General features: G+C 40.4%; 1 protein-coding gene across 1 annotated transcript in view; it reads left to right on the top strand.

Moving 5' to 3' along the window:
- Nucleotides 1-18141, top strand: part of ANXA2 (annexin A2) — a 62223-nt gene that overhangs the window by 21292 nt on the left and 22790 nt on the right. The window contains exon 3 of the mRNA XM_043989626.1: nucleotides 3050-3149. Within this exon, the coding sequence (XP_043845561.1) occupies nucleotides 3050-3149 (100 nt within the window). The remainder of the gene's footprint in view (nucleotides 1-3049; nucleotides 3150-18141) is intronic.

The following is an 18141-nucleotide window of genomic DNA, read 5'->3' as shown; positions in this document are numbered from 1 at the left end:
AAGTCACTTAACCCCTGTTGCCCCACAAAAAAAAGAAGAGAGAGGTTAATGAAGCTGAAAAATTTACCCACGCTAGTAATAAGTCTCTCTGAAACTTAACTCAGCTAAATGAACAGACATAGAGTGTATCACTATGCCTGTACTTAAGCCTTTCCAGTTTGGTAGGGCCCGCTACACTTGCATGTCTCTGGCATTACAATCCAGACCCACACTAATAATGAGAAGTAACAGTAGGGTTTTAGTGGAGGTGCTTAGGAAATACAGACTTCAAAATAGCACTTAGTCTTCAACTTGGGAGAAATTCTTCACAATTTCCACCAAATGAGGAATCTTATCGAGTGGCCTTTACTGAAACATCAGAGCTATAAAAACCCAGTGGTTAGTACCTGGGCAATTCATTTGTGATTTTCAAGAGTTATAATTATTTCCTAATAACTATTTCTGGCCCCACCTTTTACAAATATTATATATATGCATATATGTATGTGCATATGCGTATATACACACCTACATATTCCTCCTGAGATCAAAATATGCTTCTCCTTCTGTTATGGGAACTGAGAAGCAGCAGGTGTAATAGAGAGCTGCCTTTGAAGACTAAGTTCAAGAAACTCTGCCTCTGATACATATGGCTGTGTGATCCAGAGCAAGTCACTTAACTTCTCTGTGTTCCATGCAATTCTCCAGGATGATAAATTGCAGAGGACATTTCCTCACCTGGGATTCTTTATTCCCATGTAACCCTAAGTCTAGTCACTCACCATTCCTGTCCATCTTGGTAAGCATGAAAAATGGCATCTCATCTCAATAACGTATTTGGATAATTCCTTGCTGATAACCAAGTAGCGTGGGAGCATTGGTCTTGTCAGCTATGTAGACAGAGTTAAGTCAGAGCACTCAGATCTCCTGATTCTACATACAAATGGGGCAAAGGCAACATTACCACATTATGAGTAATGGCTGTGGAATTTGCTCACTGGGGGAACTCAGGGTGGGGAGAGTTTGAAGGAAAGTAGGAAAGACTATTGCTCTCTCCCCAAAGTGTACTGTGCTTTTCTACTGTCCTTTCTTCTGCTGTCCTTTCTTCTCCTGTCCCTCCCCTGTATGCTTTTGAGGCTCAGTGGAGAGTAAGGGAGAAGAGAGAAAGAGAGGAGAAATTCTGAGGAGACTTACAAGGAAAACAACAATAATAGTTAACCTTTTCATAGTGCTTTAAGTTTTTGGAAACTGTTTCACTGATGTGAACTCATTTGAGCCTCATGACAACTCTACTATATTATTCCCATTTTACAGATGAGGAAACTGAAGCTCAGAACAGTAGAATCGTTCACTTGTTCAAAAGTGGGCTGGTGGGGGCAGCTAGATGGCACGGTGGATAGAACACTGGCCCTGGATTCAGGAGGACCTGAGTTCAAGTCTGGCCTCAGACACTTGACACTAGCTATGTGACCTTGGGCAAGTCACTTACCCCTCATTGCCCCACCAAAAAAAAAAGTGGGCTGGTGGTAAAGATTTAAATCAGGATCTTAAAGGAGAACAGGCTAGCAGCCCTGTCCATTCTCTTCCTTCCTCTGACCTCAAGCTAGGGTGAAGATGGAATGATGGAGAGAGGATATGGATTCACTTCAAGGAAAAGAAAAGACGACTAGGCATTTTAAAACAGTGGGAAAGGAAAAGTATACAAGAAAAATGCAATAGGAAAAGCTGAGTGCTGTCCAGAGAAAGCACAAAAGAATCTAGAGTAAGAAGGAGGAAAAGAACCAATTTGGCAAGGACAGTGGTAAAGCATAAAGAGGATGTGGATGGTATTGCTACATACCTTGATGCTGCTCTGGTGGCCCAAGCCAGTGTCTTTGTTGTTGAGGAGTATGCCTTTACTTTATTTTCTAGATGACCAGAGATAAAACCACTTAGGATTATCGCATTTTCTTTCCCAGTTGTGATCTCAGACATATAGATCTGATCTCAACTCACTGTGCCTGCAATAGGTTGTTTGACCCAAGAAGGACTTTGGATCTGTTCTGGGAAGTTCAGGTTATCTTACTGTTTCTCACAGTGCTGATGTATGGTTTGCAGGTTTGAGTCCTTATTTCCCCATCCCCTCTATTTACAAAGTTTCCCTAGAACAATAAAATTTTTAAAATTTTCTTCTTTCTTCCTTTCTTCCTTTCTTCCTTCCTTCCTTCCTTCCTTCCTTCCTTCCTTCCTTCCTTCCTTCCTTCCTTCCTTCCTTCCTTCCTTCCTTCCTTCCTTCCTTCCTTCCTTCCTTCCTTCCTTCCCTTTCCTTTCCTTTCCTTTCCTTTCCTTTCCTTTCCTTTCCTTTCCTTTCCTTTCCTTTCCTTTCCTTTCCTTTCCTTTCCTTTCCTTTCCTTTCCTTTCCTTTCCTTTCCTTTCCTTTCCTTTCCTTTCCTTTCCTTTCCTTTCCTTTCCTTTCCTTTCTTTCCTTTCTTTCCTTTCTTTCTTTCCTTTCTTTCTTTTGAGGGTTTAAGTGACTTTGCCCAGAATCACACAGCTAGTAAGTGTCAAGTGTCTAAAGCTGGATTTGAACTCAGGTTCTCCTGAATCCAGGGATGGTGATTTATCCACTGTACCACCCAGCTGCCCCCCAAATTTTTAATTTTCAAAATTATATATGTCTCATACCCTGGACTTTTGAAGAATAAAGTTCTGGGTTTACTTAATTGAATAACAGGCCCAAACTAATTATTGATTTTGTTTTCATTGGCCTACAACATTTAACATGTTTGGAGGCCATTTTGAGAATGTGGCATAGTAGATAGAGGATTAGTCCTAGAGTCAGGGGAACCTGGGTTCAAGTCCTGCCCCTGATACATACTGCTGTTGTGACCTTGGGCAAGTCACTTAAAGCTTTTTATGCCCCAGACAATGCTCTGAGACTTTGTTACAGAAGAGCAGCTTGATCTGTTCAAGGAAGAAAATTTCTATGCCAGGAATTCCTCACATAGGTTGAAATCGTAAGTCTGCATAAAAAGACTTTTTAACTGTTCAAGATGGCAGAGCTCTAATTTTTAACTTTTTTTAACCCCAGCATTCTACACCTGCAAGTGCGTATGGCTCTGTCAAGGCTTATAACAACTTTGATGCCGAGAGGGATGCTCTAAACATTGAGGCAGCCATCAAGACCAAAGGTAAGCTATATTTCCATTCCCTTCTCAGTGGTCACTTCCTGACTTTTTGCCATTGGGTTTACATTTGGTAGAAACAGATCGTCCCCCTTTTCCCTTTTGTTTTTGGAAAGAATGGTGAAAAGGGACTGAAGAATGGTATCCTTGTAGAAAGTATGGGTTTGGTAGCGGGTTGGGACACCAGTGTAGATCATCTGAAAAGAGCTATCACCAGAAGTTTGGCGATAGGACATACGTGAGAAGGGGGTGATGATCTACATCCGAGGAGAAATTACTTGCACAGAGGAAATCATGGATCCTGAAAGGATGAAAGCCTTTCCACCCATGAATCGAATCTCATTTCAATGAAAGGAAAACAGAGCATAATGGATAGGGCACTTGAATCAGAAGGATCTGGGTTCAAATCCTACCTTAGATGTTTGCTAGTTGAGTGACTCAGTTTTATGAAGGAATTGAACTCGATGGCCTCTAAGGTCCCTTTTGACTTTAAATCATAAATCTCCTTTGAACAAGCATTTATTTTTATTGTTTATTGTTTTGTTTTGTTTTTTGGGTTTTATTGCAGGGCAATGAGGGTTAAGTGACTTGCCCAGGATCACAGAGTTAGTTAAGTATCAAGTGTCTGAGGCTGGATTTGAACTCAGGTCCTCCTGAATCCAAGGCCAGTGCTTTATCCACTGCGCCACCTAGCTGCCTCCCAAGCATTTATTTATTTATTTTTTTGTTTTGTTTTGTTTTTGTTTTTTTGAGGGGCAATTGGGGTTAAGTGACTTGCCCAGGGTCACACAGCTAGTAAGTGTTAAGTGTCTGAGGCCGGATTTGAACTCAGGTACTCCTGAATCCAGGGCCAGTGCTCTATCCACTGCGCCATCTAGCTGCCCCTCCAAGCATTTATTTTTAAATGATTGATTTGTAAAACATTTACGATTGCATGTGAAAATTTGTAGCAAAATTAAGTAAGGAATGCCTGGAAAATCTTTCCTCTTGAGTCTGCTCTTTGGTGATTTAATGATGGAAAAATCCAGGCAGATTTTAGCTTGAATGAAGGAAACCAGGAATGTTGTTCATTTGCCTTTGGGCCCTAAAACAGGAAGAACTGTCAGGAGATTTCTTAGAGATCCAGGATTATTAAGAGATGACCATGGGGCCTGTAAACCTTCTTTTTGAAACAAAACTAAATATTAATGAATGATTTACAAGTTTTTTACTGTTGCCTGTCACAGTATCTGATAATTAGGAAAGGAGAGATTTCAACATCGTATGAAACTTTTGTGATAAAATGAAGCAGGGCTTTTTGGCATTTCTCCAAGTCCCCAGATTCCTTACAGAAACTCTTCCCCTGTTGTGAAACATAGTTCAATATTCATAAACTTCCCCATTTGAGATTTTGATATGCTTCAGACATCACCCAGACAAAGAAAGGACCATTGCTGTAGAGAAGCATTATAATTTTATGTAATTTATATTATAATCTTATATTATGATGAAAGTATTATACTTTTTTAATTAGGTTTGTAGAAATAACACGTAGAGGCAGTTTTCTGATGAAGAAATCAAAGCTATCTATTGCCATATGAAAAAATGCTGTAATTGATTAGAGAAATGCAAATTAAAACAACTCTGAGGTACCACCTCATACCTATCAGATTGGCTAATATGACAAAAAAGGAAAATAATAAATGTTGGAGAAGCTGTGGGAAAATTGGAACACTAATGCATTGTTGGTGGAGCTGTGAACTGATCCAACCATTCTGGAGCGCAATCTGGAAGTATGCCCAAAGGGCTATAAAGCTATTCATACCCTTTGACCCAGCAATACCACTATTAGGTCTTTTTCCCAAAGAGATCATAAAAAAGGGAAAAGGACCCAGATGTACAAAAATATTTATAGCTGCTCTTTTTGTGGTGGCAAGGAATTGGAAATTGAGGGGATGCTGGGGAATGGCTGAACAAGTTGTGGTATATGAGTGTAATGGAATACTATTGTGCTGTAAGAAACAATGAGCAGGCATATTTCAGAGAAACCTGGAAGAAACCTGGAATTTACATGAACTGATGCTGAGTGAGATGAGCAGAACCAGGAGAACATTGCACACAGTTTCAACAACATTGTGGGTTGATCAACTGTGATAGATTTGACTCTTCTCAGCAATATAGTGGTCCAAGATAGTTCCAAAGGACTTATGATGGAAAGTGCTCTCCAAAATCCAGAAAAAAAGAACTATGGAATCCAGATGCAGGTTGAACCATACTATTTCTTTTTTTTTTCTTTTCTGAGGTTTTTCCTTTTTGCTCTGATTCTTCTTTCACAGCATGACTAATGCAGAAATATGTTTAACGTGATTGTACATATATAACCTATATCAGATTGCTTGCTGTCTTGGGGAAGGGGGAGGGAGAGGAGGAAGGGAGAAAAATTTGAAACTAGAAATCTTATAAAAACAAATGTTGAAAACTAACTCTACATGTAACTGGAAAATAATAAAATGCCTTTATGAAAAAAAATAATAAGATGTAGAGCTCACATAGGTTTTACCAAGAACCATTGTATAATACCTGGAAATTTTGGCTACTGAAAGCTTATGTTCCTTTCAAAGACTTGGTATGACCATAAGCTTACCTCTTCTCCTTCCATGTAGTTCTATTCAATAAGCCTTTGTTGAGGGACCCCCTTAGTGCAGTGCATAGAGGGCTGGTCTTGGAGTGAAGAAGGGCTAATTCAAGTACTCCCTCTGACTCATACTGGGGATGTGACCCTGGGATAGTCAACTTAACTCACCTCTTGGTGTTCAGGCAACCTTTTAAGACTTGCAGAGAAGGTTCTAAAAAGTGCGTCATTTGGCAGTAAGTCCCCTATCTCAATGAAATCCCAGGTCTATTCTCTGTTCATAAGTGTTTATTAAGCAGTATTGAGGGTCAAGCACTGGGCTGGCCACTGGGGATAAAAAGGCAAAAATGAAATAAACCTTGCCCTGAAGGGAGGATGGGGGAAAACCTTGATAATTAGCCTAGAAATGTTCCTGTTTGTAGCATTTTAGTTTCAGAGACTCTGATATTGGTTTCCTTTGGTCAAAGCCCATTTGAGCATAAATCCATAAAGAATGGAATTCTTTGAGTTGACCAGGAGTCACCATTTTCCCATTTATGGAAGATTCAAGGATGCCTTCATGCCCTGCCCCAGCTGTAGTTTCCACACACATTAATTAGGCAGTGTTTCTTCCTGTTAGTTAGGCCCTCTGAGGAATTAGAAAATACAGTTATTCCTATCCATAAATGGGAGATGTTTGACAGAGTGATGATGATTGCCAGAAATCTCTTTCCTTGACTTTATTTGATGGTGTTGTAATCTGACAAGGCCCTGACCATATCATCAGTAGATAATCATTTATTGAGGCCCTCTTCTGTTCTGGGTACTCTGCCAAGCACCAGGAATCCAAATATAAAAAAGACAGTCCCTGCCCTCAAGAAACTTACAGTCAAATAGGGGAAAATTACATCAAGGGAAGCTGAAAAGGGGGAAGGGTGAGAGGTACAAGAAATCCACAGGAGGGGGCAGCTAGGTGATACAGTGGATAAAGCACCAGCCCTAGATTCAGGAGGACCTGAGTTCAAATTCGGCCTCAGATACTTGACACTAGCTGTGTGACCCTGGGCAAGTCACTTAACCCTCATTGCCCCGCACAAAAAAAACCCCTCCAAAAACAAAAGAAATCCACAGGAGTGTAGTGGTAGTAAATGAAGACATGGCTGGCTGGGGCTCCCCTCCTTCAGGGGAGCTTCTTCCAGCTTCGAGGGTACTGTGGGTACTGAGAAAGCCCCAGCATCCAGACATCTCTAACTTCTCACTTTCTCCCTATAGGCACTGACCCTCCCCTCAAAATGATGGCCTGTTACTCTGCTTAAGAAAGTAAAATCAGAGAATTGTAAATCAAGTCCAGTCCCCTCGAGTTACAGATTTTACAAACTGAGAATGAAACAGGGGAAGTGATTTACTCTGGGTCATAATGCTGGTAAATTTTTGAGGCAGGAGTCTAACTCTGGTCTTTTTGACTCCAATTCTAGCATTCCATTGCCTACATCTCTTAGCTGTCTAAATGAGCTGCCAAAAGTTGTTTCAACGACTGTAAGCTTCTAATTTTTGATGCTTTAAACCTCCACCCCTCTCCCTCCAATCTTGCTCATATAAATTAGGGCAGGGCATATGCCCTTAGACACCAATGAGGAAATTGAACTGGATTCCAGAAGGCTTGTCTCATAACTCTCCTAACGGCTAGTTCTCTTTCTGTGAGAAACAAAGAAAGGGTGTGGCCTGCTTTCCTGAAACTGTACACCCAGCCCCCCTCCCCACCCCACTCTAGGACCTGGGTGTGCCTGGAGCTCTGTGGTTTGCCAACATGCCAATGCAGAAACATGCTCGGCGTCTAACAGTTAACTCATCCAAAAGACACACAGCTTTCAGTAAGCCTGGAACAAAGCCTCCTTTTATCCCTGCATGAGAAACCTTTTAGTGCATCGGAATGTGAAGATTCCATAAAACCACCCTAGTCAGCACAGAAATTCTCATGGTACCTTTTCTTACCCACTCTGAATTAACAGGAAATAATCAAAGAGTCTTCCTCCTAGAAAGTCTGGATAGCTAGGCTCTGGACCAAGAACTTCAGCTTTATTCCAGAGCAGCTGATGTTTCCTACCTGCTTTTTGTAATCGGAAGGAACTTTAAGCCATGAGAAATCTAAGCCTAAACAATCTTTTGGCGATGATTGTGTGGACAGCTGTAACTTCTCAAATTCAGTTGCAGACCCTGCAGCCACCAGGGCCATTGGTGGGTTCTAGTTAGAGGCCCCAGGGCTCTGCAGAGACGGCTTGTTTTTGGAACACTAGTCTGCAAAGTTAGCTTTCCCTGTAAAAGATTCTGTCCATTCAAGAACATTAAGCATCTACTTATGCAGTCTGAGAGTCAGGATGACTTAGTGGATAGACTTGGCCCTGGACCTGACTCTGATGCCCTTCTGGCTGAGTGACTCATGTAATTCCTTATTGTCCTAGGAGAACAGTGGCTAACCTGCCTTGGTGGAGGGAGTTCACAGAATCAAAAATAGAAGAAGTGGAAGTGACCCCAGGGGCTATCCAGTCCAATCCATATACAAAAGTAATCTCTGTACTAACATGATTACCAAGTGGTCATCACTGGGAACTCCCTACATGGATGAAATCACAAGTCTGGTCCAGAAAGAAAAAAATGTACGGCCCTATTATTATACAAGGATGGGGAAGATACATAAGCTGTAGTTCCTGCCCTAAGGGATATTTTTAATTTGGCAAAGGGAGAGCACATGGACACAGAGAGACCGTTCTCCAAAGTAAATGGATTAAGTGCCTAGCAAGAGCACAAAGTGAGCAGAACACTCCTTTCTTGTAGGATTTACTTCATCCAGAAACCTGAGATGATGTCAGTGACACTCTTATTAAAACTCCCTAATGGAAAGTCACAGGTGCTGTGGAAACAAACAGAATGTCTGGAAGAGAGGAGACTTCTATTAAATGTAACATTTTTTTTTTAAGTTAGTGAGGCCTATTTGGAGACTCACAATAACTTGTTTGTCTAGTTTTTTTTTTTTCCTGTGGGAAAGGTAGCCAGTCTAAATCTAGAATGAACATTTTGCAGTTTCAGATTTTCACATGATTAAGACTAGAAAATTGTGTTCACTAAGTTTGCAGTACTCTTTTAAAAGATTTTTTATTGATCTTTTCTTTTTACTTTTACATTGTCTAGATTTTACCCTTGTATCTCTCCCAGAGAGTCTATAATACTCTTTTGTGTGTGTGTGGGGGGGTGGCAATGAGGGTTAAATAACTTGCCCAGGGTCTCACAGCTAGTGTCAAGTGTCTGAGGCCGAATTTGAACTCAGGTCCTCCTGAATACAGGGCTGGTGCTTTATCTACTGCACTACCTAGCTGCCCCCTATAATACTCTTTTAAAAGTCTATTTGTATATCTTTATTTGGAATGTGGTTTTTTTCCAATTATATGTAAAGACAATTTTTAGCATTCATTTTAATGAAATTTTGAGTTTCAATATTTTTCCCTTCCTCTCACCCCTTCCCTCTTCCTAAAACAGTAAGCAAATTGATAATAGGTTTTATATGTGCAATCATATAAACATATTTCCATATTAGTCACTATAAGAATCTTTTAAAAAAAAGTTTTCCCTCTAATTACATGTAAAAACAATGGATAACACTCTTAGTAGAGGCATCCTGGCACAGTACATAATCAGGAAGCTATAGGTTGCAGCCCTGCCTCTGACACATATTGGCTGTGTGACCTGACTCTGGGTAAAGCACTAACCAACTCAATGCCCCAAGCAATTCTCTAAGACTGTAGGCAACAGGACAGCTGCTGACCTGCCTCTGGTTGTGGGAGCTTCCACTCTGGAAATTCTCTACATTAATGAAATTGTAGTTCTGAACAGTAAAGCCCCTCTACTCTTAATAGATGATGCAATATGATCCTGAGCAGCCAGGAAATATCTTTTGGTGTTTGTCAAACAACATTTCTAAATGCACCCAGTTGTCATAAGTGTTAACTGTGATGGAAAAGCCAGTTTCATCTCTGTCCTCTATAAAGTCATTGGTTATCATCTGAAAAACTTTTTTTGGTTTCACTTTCCAATACTCTATTCTTTTTCCTTGTATATATCGTCCCATATAACCAATTTGAAAAATGATTAGATTCAAATCTCACCCTCTCCAGAAAACTTTCCCTGTAAGTATATGTGGGAACAAATTCCACACTTTATTTGTCTATTCCTCCCCAACCCTCCTTTCTCCCTGATTCTAGGAAACTAGTCTCTTTGGCATGGGGGCATGGCATACTAGCTGGTCTTCTGGTATTATCCAACATAATGATAAAAATTACAGGTTTGCAAAGCTCTTTGACAAATATGACCTCATTTCATTAGTACAACAATGGAGGTAGGTGCTATTATTATTCCTATAAAATTGAGGTATACAAATTAAGTGACTTTCCCAAGGTGGCACAGCTAGTGTTGGGAGGTGAACTTGACTCCAAGCCCAGCACTAGCCACTGTGCCACCTAGCTGCCTCTGGGAGAATCGCAACTGGGGGAGAGAGAGGATGATGGATGATCAGGAGAAGGGAATACATGACTGATTATAGAACTGGTAAAATTGGCGGAGTTGGGGTTTTGAACCTGGGTCTTCTGACTACAAAGAAGGTGTTCTTTTGACTCTACCACATGACCTTCAGAAATGCTAAAAGGGCAGAAAAGGCCATAAAAAAGATAAATATCATGGTTTCAACCCCTCTTCGCATCCTTTCCTTAAGGACAATGTTGGCCTGGGTACATGCTGCTCTGTTTTATAATGCTATTGCTCGTTAAGTTGTTATAATAGAAATCCAACTGTTGTGGATTGATCCTCCAGAACTGTAACTGTGAGCAGGATCTGTGATACCAGTAGAGGATGAACTGAGACAACCAAGGCTGGGGTATGTGGGGGTGGTAAGTGGGCAGCAGTCTGAGAGCACAGTTAAATAGGGATCCAAGAAAAGTGGGGGACAGCAATGGTGTTGAACTCAAATAGAAACAGCCATGTGGAAGGATCCCTGTTGACTTAGAAAACTACATATTGACATTACCTATGTTCTATTGCATTTTTTATTCTTTTTTATCAAATATTTCCTGATAACATTTTAATCTAGTTTGGATCCCTGGAAGAACATAAAGATTCTATGAGCGACCACTGAGGAGGGAGTGTATTCTAGGCTTCAAGGATTCATGATTGAGGAATTCCCATTTCATCATAGACCCCTAGGGACCCAACTGATATCTTCTGAATAATAAAAACTTAGAGGATATCCTTTCCCATTCAAACCAAAAGCTCCTATTCTAAATTCCAGGAGTGGGTGACTTTTCTTCACCTGCAGAAAGGAAACTGCTGTATCAAAAGTAGCTCGATTTTTGAATTGAAAAGCAGTCACCTAACACCATTCTCACTACATACCTGCTTGGGAGATTCTGAGATTCGAATAATTGGTACTTAATTAGGAAATAATTGTGGTTGATCCTTTTACCTCTTTAATTGTGGCTTGCCTGGAGGCAAACCAAACCTGGAGAAGGGATGACTTGGAGCTTGCTGGTGAGACTAGGTTAGTGAATGCACCTGTGTTGATGTTGAAGTGGGTTGGGCAGCCACTGAAGACAGAATCTGCATCCAAATGGGCCCCTCAGAGGGTTGGATCCTTTTTTATAGAAAGGAATTCAGTTTTTGCTATTTGGTTCCCAATTTGGGGGACCTCTTTTTTGGGGGGGGATGTTTATGGTACTTAAAAAGTTTTATTGAAAAAGCTAGATAGTAATGCATATGTTCTCTCCTTTAGATAAACTGTACTGCTCCTAGCCTTAATTTATCTACTTAGAAATAGAGTAAAGCCTTGCAAAAGTATTATTATTGTCTAATTAACAAGAGGCTCCTTAGGCTTAAAGCTGTAGGAGTTTCACGGTCTAAATTGGCCTGGGGTTAAATATATACTATGCAGGATACAACACAGCTGTGGATGGTTTACCATATGGGTCGAAAAAACTAGAAAGGAAAGTCAGCTAAATGAGTAAAGGATGAATCTAGACTACACAAAATAGATTGTAATTAGCAGCAACACAACCCCGGAGTTACTTTAAGTGCCAATCAATGAATACAGCTTTGGTTTCTTTCTGGAATGCTAGGATAATGAGTGGTCCTATTATTGCCAGTTTTGATTTTAGCAGGATTTGTGCTCTCCGGAAAGGATGCAAAAATCAGCCGATGTTCTTTCTGAGCATGAGCAGAGAATAACTGCAGTGAGTTTCTGTGCTTATCTAGTGTTTTTTTTTCTTTTTCTTTTTGTGAATCCTTTAAAAATGGAACCAATCAAAGCATACCCTAAATGACCAAAACTCTCTCCTAACCTAAAGGAAGTTATTACACATATTGTTGGCATAGTATCTGGACCTGGAGCTAATTCAAATTGAGCAGAGTGGCTTGGAATATCTTTTTTAAAAAAAATGAATAATAGTAATAACAATAATTAATAAGACAGAAAAAGGCATAACCTGACATGGGATTATTTGCCATTGATGGTGTACTCTAGGAAGAGCAGGGACCAATCTTTCTGAAAAAAATTAACCAAGCTGTGGCGAGAATGTCAACAAGAAAAATCTCTTTGCACCCATTGGCTTGAAGCCTAGAGCTTTAACAAGGACAGTCTCCCTCTCAGATGGCATTGCTAATGGAAGGGAGTGGGTCGGAGCCCAGTTGCTGAGAACATGCCCCATTGTGTTATGGTTACTTTAGAGTTCTCATCTTACATTGATGCCAGGAGCAAGAGAATCGAACCATGAATCATGGCCACATTTGCACTAGGAGTACAGATTTCGTGGGTGATTGTGGGTTTATTGTGTACGTGACAGTGCTGAATGCCAAAACACTGGGCCAAGTATGCTAACACGGTTGGGTAAGGGAATCCACAGTGCCTTTCTAGTTGTAGGTTTCAGTTTTAACATCCTTCTTCCCTTACCACCCCGACTCTTTTCCTAGACTGCTTGGTAAACTTTTTTCTTTGTTCAAGATCTGAAATCCCAGTGGCTTCCAGGGACCACCAAAATAAGGTGGCCATTATTTATCATCCTAGTTGATGGGACTACAAGAAACAGCCTCCCCACTGCCAGTTAAGAGATAAATTTGAGTTTGGGAAAGGGTGTGTTGATTCTTCTTGCACCATTTAAAGTTTTGTTTTGTTTTGGTGGGGGCAATGAGGGTTAAGTGACTTGCCTAGGGTCACACAGCTAGAAAGTGTCAAGTGTCTGAGGCTGGATTTGAACTCAGGTCCTCCTGAATCCAGGGCTGGTGCTTTATCCACTGCACCACCTAGCTGCCCCCCATTTAAAGTTTTGATTTCCTCTTGTATCCTGGTCTTGCATTTGTCAGGATGATAAGTGGTTTATGCGTCCTGTTTCTGTGCAGAATCACCTTTGTTGTTTTGCTAATTTTGATTTAGGAGTGAACATCAAGTTACTATTGGTGCCTTTTGGTCTCCTAGGAGCTCTGTTTTATATGTTTAGATACAGCATGGTTTTGTGCATAAAGCCATGGACTGGATGTCAAGAAAGACCTGTGTTCAAATCCTGCCTAAGACATTTCATAGCTGTGGGATCATGGATGGGCAAATCGTTTAGCCTTAGCTTCCTTATTTGTAAAACAGAAGTAAAGGTATCTGTAGCACCTACAAGTGTTACAGGGCTTTTGAGGGGGTCAGATTAAGTAATATGGGTACTTGGCCTCTTAGGCCAAACCACCCTTTGATGCTCCCTACACTAGACACCCATCTCCTAGACTTTGCCTTCCAAAACCTGCTCTTTGGGGACCTCACTGCTTCGTTACTTATTTGATGTATATTTTCCAGATAATTATCTGGGAAAAGCCCAGATGCTCTTTCTTCCTCTCTCAGGTAACAGAAATGTTTTAACAATTGACTTAACCATTACCCCACCTTTGTTGTTAAATCTTATGAAATGATTCTAAATGGGAATTTTAGGCCAAGTGGGGAGAGTACTGGGGAGATGGGGACAAATATGGCCTGGACATCTTCCTTAAATTCATACAGTATAGATAATAAATAGGATGCCTAATTTTTAGATGACTGTGACTTGTTCTTGTCACAGCAGTCTTCTTTGGGGAAGAATAGGCCCTTTCACCCTTATAAATAAAATTATGAATCACACTCGTCTCTGCCACTGAACTCTGACCTCTTAATTTCTTGGTGGTTTTCATTTTATAGCCTCATGCTTTTGTTTCCGTTAGACATTCTTTCAGTTGTTTTCCAAGAGGAAAAGCATAATTGGCTTCACTGCCTCAAATCCCTCCCTTCTCCCAACCATCTTCCATCTAGCTGTCAAAGTGAGTTTTCTAAAGTGTAGATCTGATCTTCCCTACTTAATAAACTTCAGCAGTTCACTATTCCTGCAAGGCATAGGTAATCCTGTCCTTTGATTGGATCTGTGATTTCATTGATATAAGAAACTCCTAGATGAGAAGAACTCTCTCTTCCAATGTTGCTTGGTACCATTTTGGAAGCTTATAGTCTTAGAGTTCCCCAAAGCACTCAAAATTAAGGGACTTGCCCAGATCAAATATAAATTATTTTGTTGGGCAGTTAAAGCTCTCTACAACCTGGTCCCTAGTTCAGTGCCTGGTACACAGTATGTGCTCAATAAATGCTTATTGATTGATTGATAATTGTTTTTTTCCATTTAGTGAAACTAACACATTTTAATTTTAGAGCTACCCTAGTAGAGAAGCAGGAAACACCAAAAAAAATAATAAAATGTACACACACACACACACACACACACACACACACACACATTTTTTGACCACTGTTTACTTATGTTGGTACAAAGATTATACTTTCCAAATTCCTGGTACACATCTAACCAGGAACCATAATTGTCCTATAATCTAGATAAGGAGAGATTGTGAGTATAGGACATTGGCCAGGCCTTTGCCCCACAGCAAGTACTGCTCCCCCACCTCCAAGTCCCTCTTGGACTCTCTAGTGAACAGAAGTGAGATTCGTTTTCTTTGTATCATCAGTGTATCTGGGGAGATGTGAGTCAGCATCCTGTTCAGAATGGCCTGCTCATTCTTTGCCACAGAAAATAGACACACATTTTCCATAAAATACCAGACCCGGTTTGGGATTTCCATCCACAAAGCTGAGCAGGAAACACCAGCAGCCTAATTTTGTGGGATTTGTATCATGTTGTGGAAAAAAAGATATTAAGCTTAGGAACATCTTTACTTCTAAAAAACTTTGGAGGCTGATTAAGGATGGGATGGAGCTGGAGAGGCATGGTCACTCATTGATCTTCAAGGCTGAAAAAACGTATAATGGCCTGGCATGGGCTCTTAACTCAGAATGTTTAAAAAAACCCAAAACCCAAGGTTCTGATGTAGCAGATTTGTTGCCTTGGTGTTGGCTCAGTTAAATTGAATGAACATTTATTAAACATTTACTATGTGTCAGGCTGATGCGATTACTACAATGATGTAATCACGGGATCTGATCAGAAGAGAAAACTATATCAGCTGCTAAAGCTACAAAGACAAACATGAAATGGGATCTCCCCAGCCTCCCCTAAGGTGCTTAAATTCTACTGGGGTAGGGGAGTGAGAATAAAATGTACATAGATAAGTAAATGCAAGGTAATTTTGCGGGGGGGGGGGCATGGGTGAGAAGAGAACTAACAACTGAGAGGATCAAGCAAGACCCTCATGTAGTATGTGACCCTCGAGCTGAACCTTGAAGAAAGGTGGAGATGAAGGGGAGCATTTAGGCATGGCAGGAGTGAGAGATGGAATACTGTATAAGGGAATCTGGATCTAGGCTTCTGAATCCCTGGAAGACAGTGTTGAGTTAAAATTTTTCTCTTAGTTGGTGCATGAATATTTCAGTTCAAGGAGAAAAAACTTTGAAGAACTCCATCTTATAGTCTCCTTTAAGATGGCAAGTAAAGAGTGTGTCTACCTTCTTAGGCATTCTAAAACAAAACAAAACAAAACAAACAAACGAAAAAGCAAGAACATCAACTTTGCAAAAGAGATTTCAGGAATTCTACTTGCTTCACAAAGTTTGCATCCATCTTGGTGCCATATCTTTTTGGATGACTTTACTTAGTCTCTTTCTACTCAGATGAGAAAACTGAAGCAGTTGCTTGAAATGTGTCTGTACTAGGAATTTATGTCCATGATAACCAACTGAAAAATGGATTCTAAATGAATATATATATATATATATGTGCGTGTATATATTCTTATGTTCATTTGATTGATATATTTTGTTTTTGTCACCTTACTTACCAAATATATTCCTCTCCCTCTCATCCTGAGTGACCATTCCTTGTTACTGTGAGAACCAGGGTGCCACCCCCCTGCCGAGAAATATAAAAAAGATAGAGGAGGGGGATAAAGTGCTTGCCCTGGATTCAGGAGGACCTGAGTTCAAATCCAGCCTCAGACATGTGACACTTACTAGCTGTATGATTCTGGGCAAGTCACTTAACCCTCATTGCCCCACAAAGGAAAAAAAAAGAATAGAGGGAAAAAAACCCACAATTCAGCAAAACTAACCAACATAGCAATGGAGTCTGACAGTCATATAGTGTCCTACACCTTGTAATTCTTACCTCTCTAAAAAAGAGAAGGACACTTTTTTCATCATTGCTTCTAGGGGATAAGCTCAGTGTTTACAATTATATGGCATTCGGAGTTTTTTGATTATTTGCTAGCTTGTTTTTCATTTCTACTGCTGTAGTCTTTGTGTAGATTGTTTTGTTTTGTTTTTGGCTTCTGTTTACTTCCCTTTATATCAATTCATATGCCTTCCCATGCTTCTACAGATTCTCCAAATTTATTTTTTCTTATGGTTTATTATTTCATTACATTCACGTCCTATAATTTTTTTCAGTCATTACCTCATTAGTGGATATCAACCTTGTTTTCAGTTCTTTGCTCCTACAAAACTCATTGCTCCAACTTTCCAAAAGAATGTATATTAATTCAGCCTGCTGTCTTTCCTTTGGGCTTCTCTCTTCCTCCAATTCTTTTTTTTTTTTTAATTTTTTTTTTTTTTTTAGTGAGGCAGTTGGGGTTAAGTGACTTGCCCAGGGTCACACAGCTAGTAAGTGTTAAGTGTCTGAGGTTGGATTTGAACTCAGGTCCTCCTGACTCCAGGGCTGGTGCTCTATCCACTGCGCCAACTAGCTGCCCCCTCTTCCTCCAATTCTAATAAGCTCCAGACATAGGCCATGACATATTGGTACAGCAAGATACTATTCTGAACCTGATTTAACACTGAATAGCTTCCTTTGAATTGGAAGTTGAGTTGTGAGGGAGTGAAAGTCAAAGTGCTTCATAAGGCCCTGAGGCTCAGTTTTCATTTCTCTTAAATGGGGACAATAATATAAACACTGCCTGTTGTCACATAGTTGTTGGGAAATTAAAGTGTTTTATCAGTTTATGATTTTTGTCAGTGTAGTAAGCCTCTCCAACATAAATAGATGCAACTTAGCTATGACCTAGTTAAGTAAGTTCCAGGGAGTTGCCTGAGGTATGTAATGGTTAAGTGACTTGCCTGAACAAGTAAGTTCTGGGGAGGAAGAATCAGAGATTGGATTTGAACCTAGGTCTTTGTGCCCTCTCAGCTCAGCACTCTATCCTGACAAGCTTCCCCTGCTTTGGAGTCAGCATGTAACATTAGAAAGAACACAGACTGGATCTGAAATTAGAGACCCTAATCGTAGCATAATAGATCAAGATCTCCGAGGCCATCTAGCAAGGAAGGGAGGGAAGAAAGGATTGATGGATGGATGGAAGGAAGGAAGGGAGGGAGGAAGGAAGGAAGGAAGGAAGGAAGGAAGGAAGGAAGGAAGGAAGGAAGGAAGGAAGGAAGGAAAGGAAGGAAGGAAGGAAGGAAGGAAGGGGAGGAAGGAAGGAAGGAAGGAAGGAAGGAAGGAAGGAAGGAAGGAAGGAAGGAAGGAAGGAAGGAAGGAAGGAAGGAAGGGGAGGAAGGAAGGAAGGAAGGAAGGAAGGAAGGAAGGAAGGAAGGAAGGAAAGGGAGGAAGGAAGGAAGGAAGGAAGGAAAGGGAGGAAGGAAGGAAGGAAGGAAGGAAGGAAGGAAGGAAGGAAGGAAGGAAGGAAGGAAGGAAGGAAGGAAGAAAATGAACATTTATGTGCTAAGCATTTTACAAATATTATCTAGTTCGATCTGGTCCAATCTGCTCATTTTACAGATGATGAAATGGAAACACAGACAGATAAAATGAATTACTCAAGATCACACAAATGTTATTAGTGGAAGAATTTAAACCTAAGTCCTCTGACTCCTGAACCACTGTTTTTTCCCCATTTTACTAGATAACTTATGTGACCTTGGCTATGTCC

This window comes from Dromiciops gliroides, chromosome 2, assembly GCF_019393635.1.
Source record: "Dromiciops gliroides isolate mDroGli1 chromosome 2, mDroGli1.pri, whole genome shotgun sequence".
Taxonomy (NCBI): Eukaryota; Metazoa; Chordata; class Mammalia; order Microbiotheria; family Microbiotheriidae; genus Dromiciops; species Dromiciops gliroides.
The sequence above is the reverse complement of the archived record's forward strand: the minus strand, read 5'-3'. Positions and strand labels throughout refer to the sequence as shown.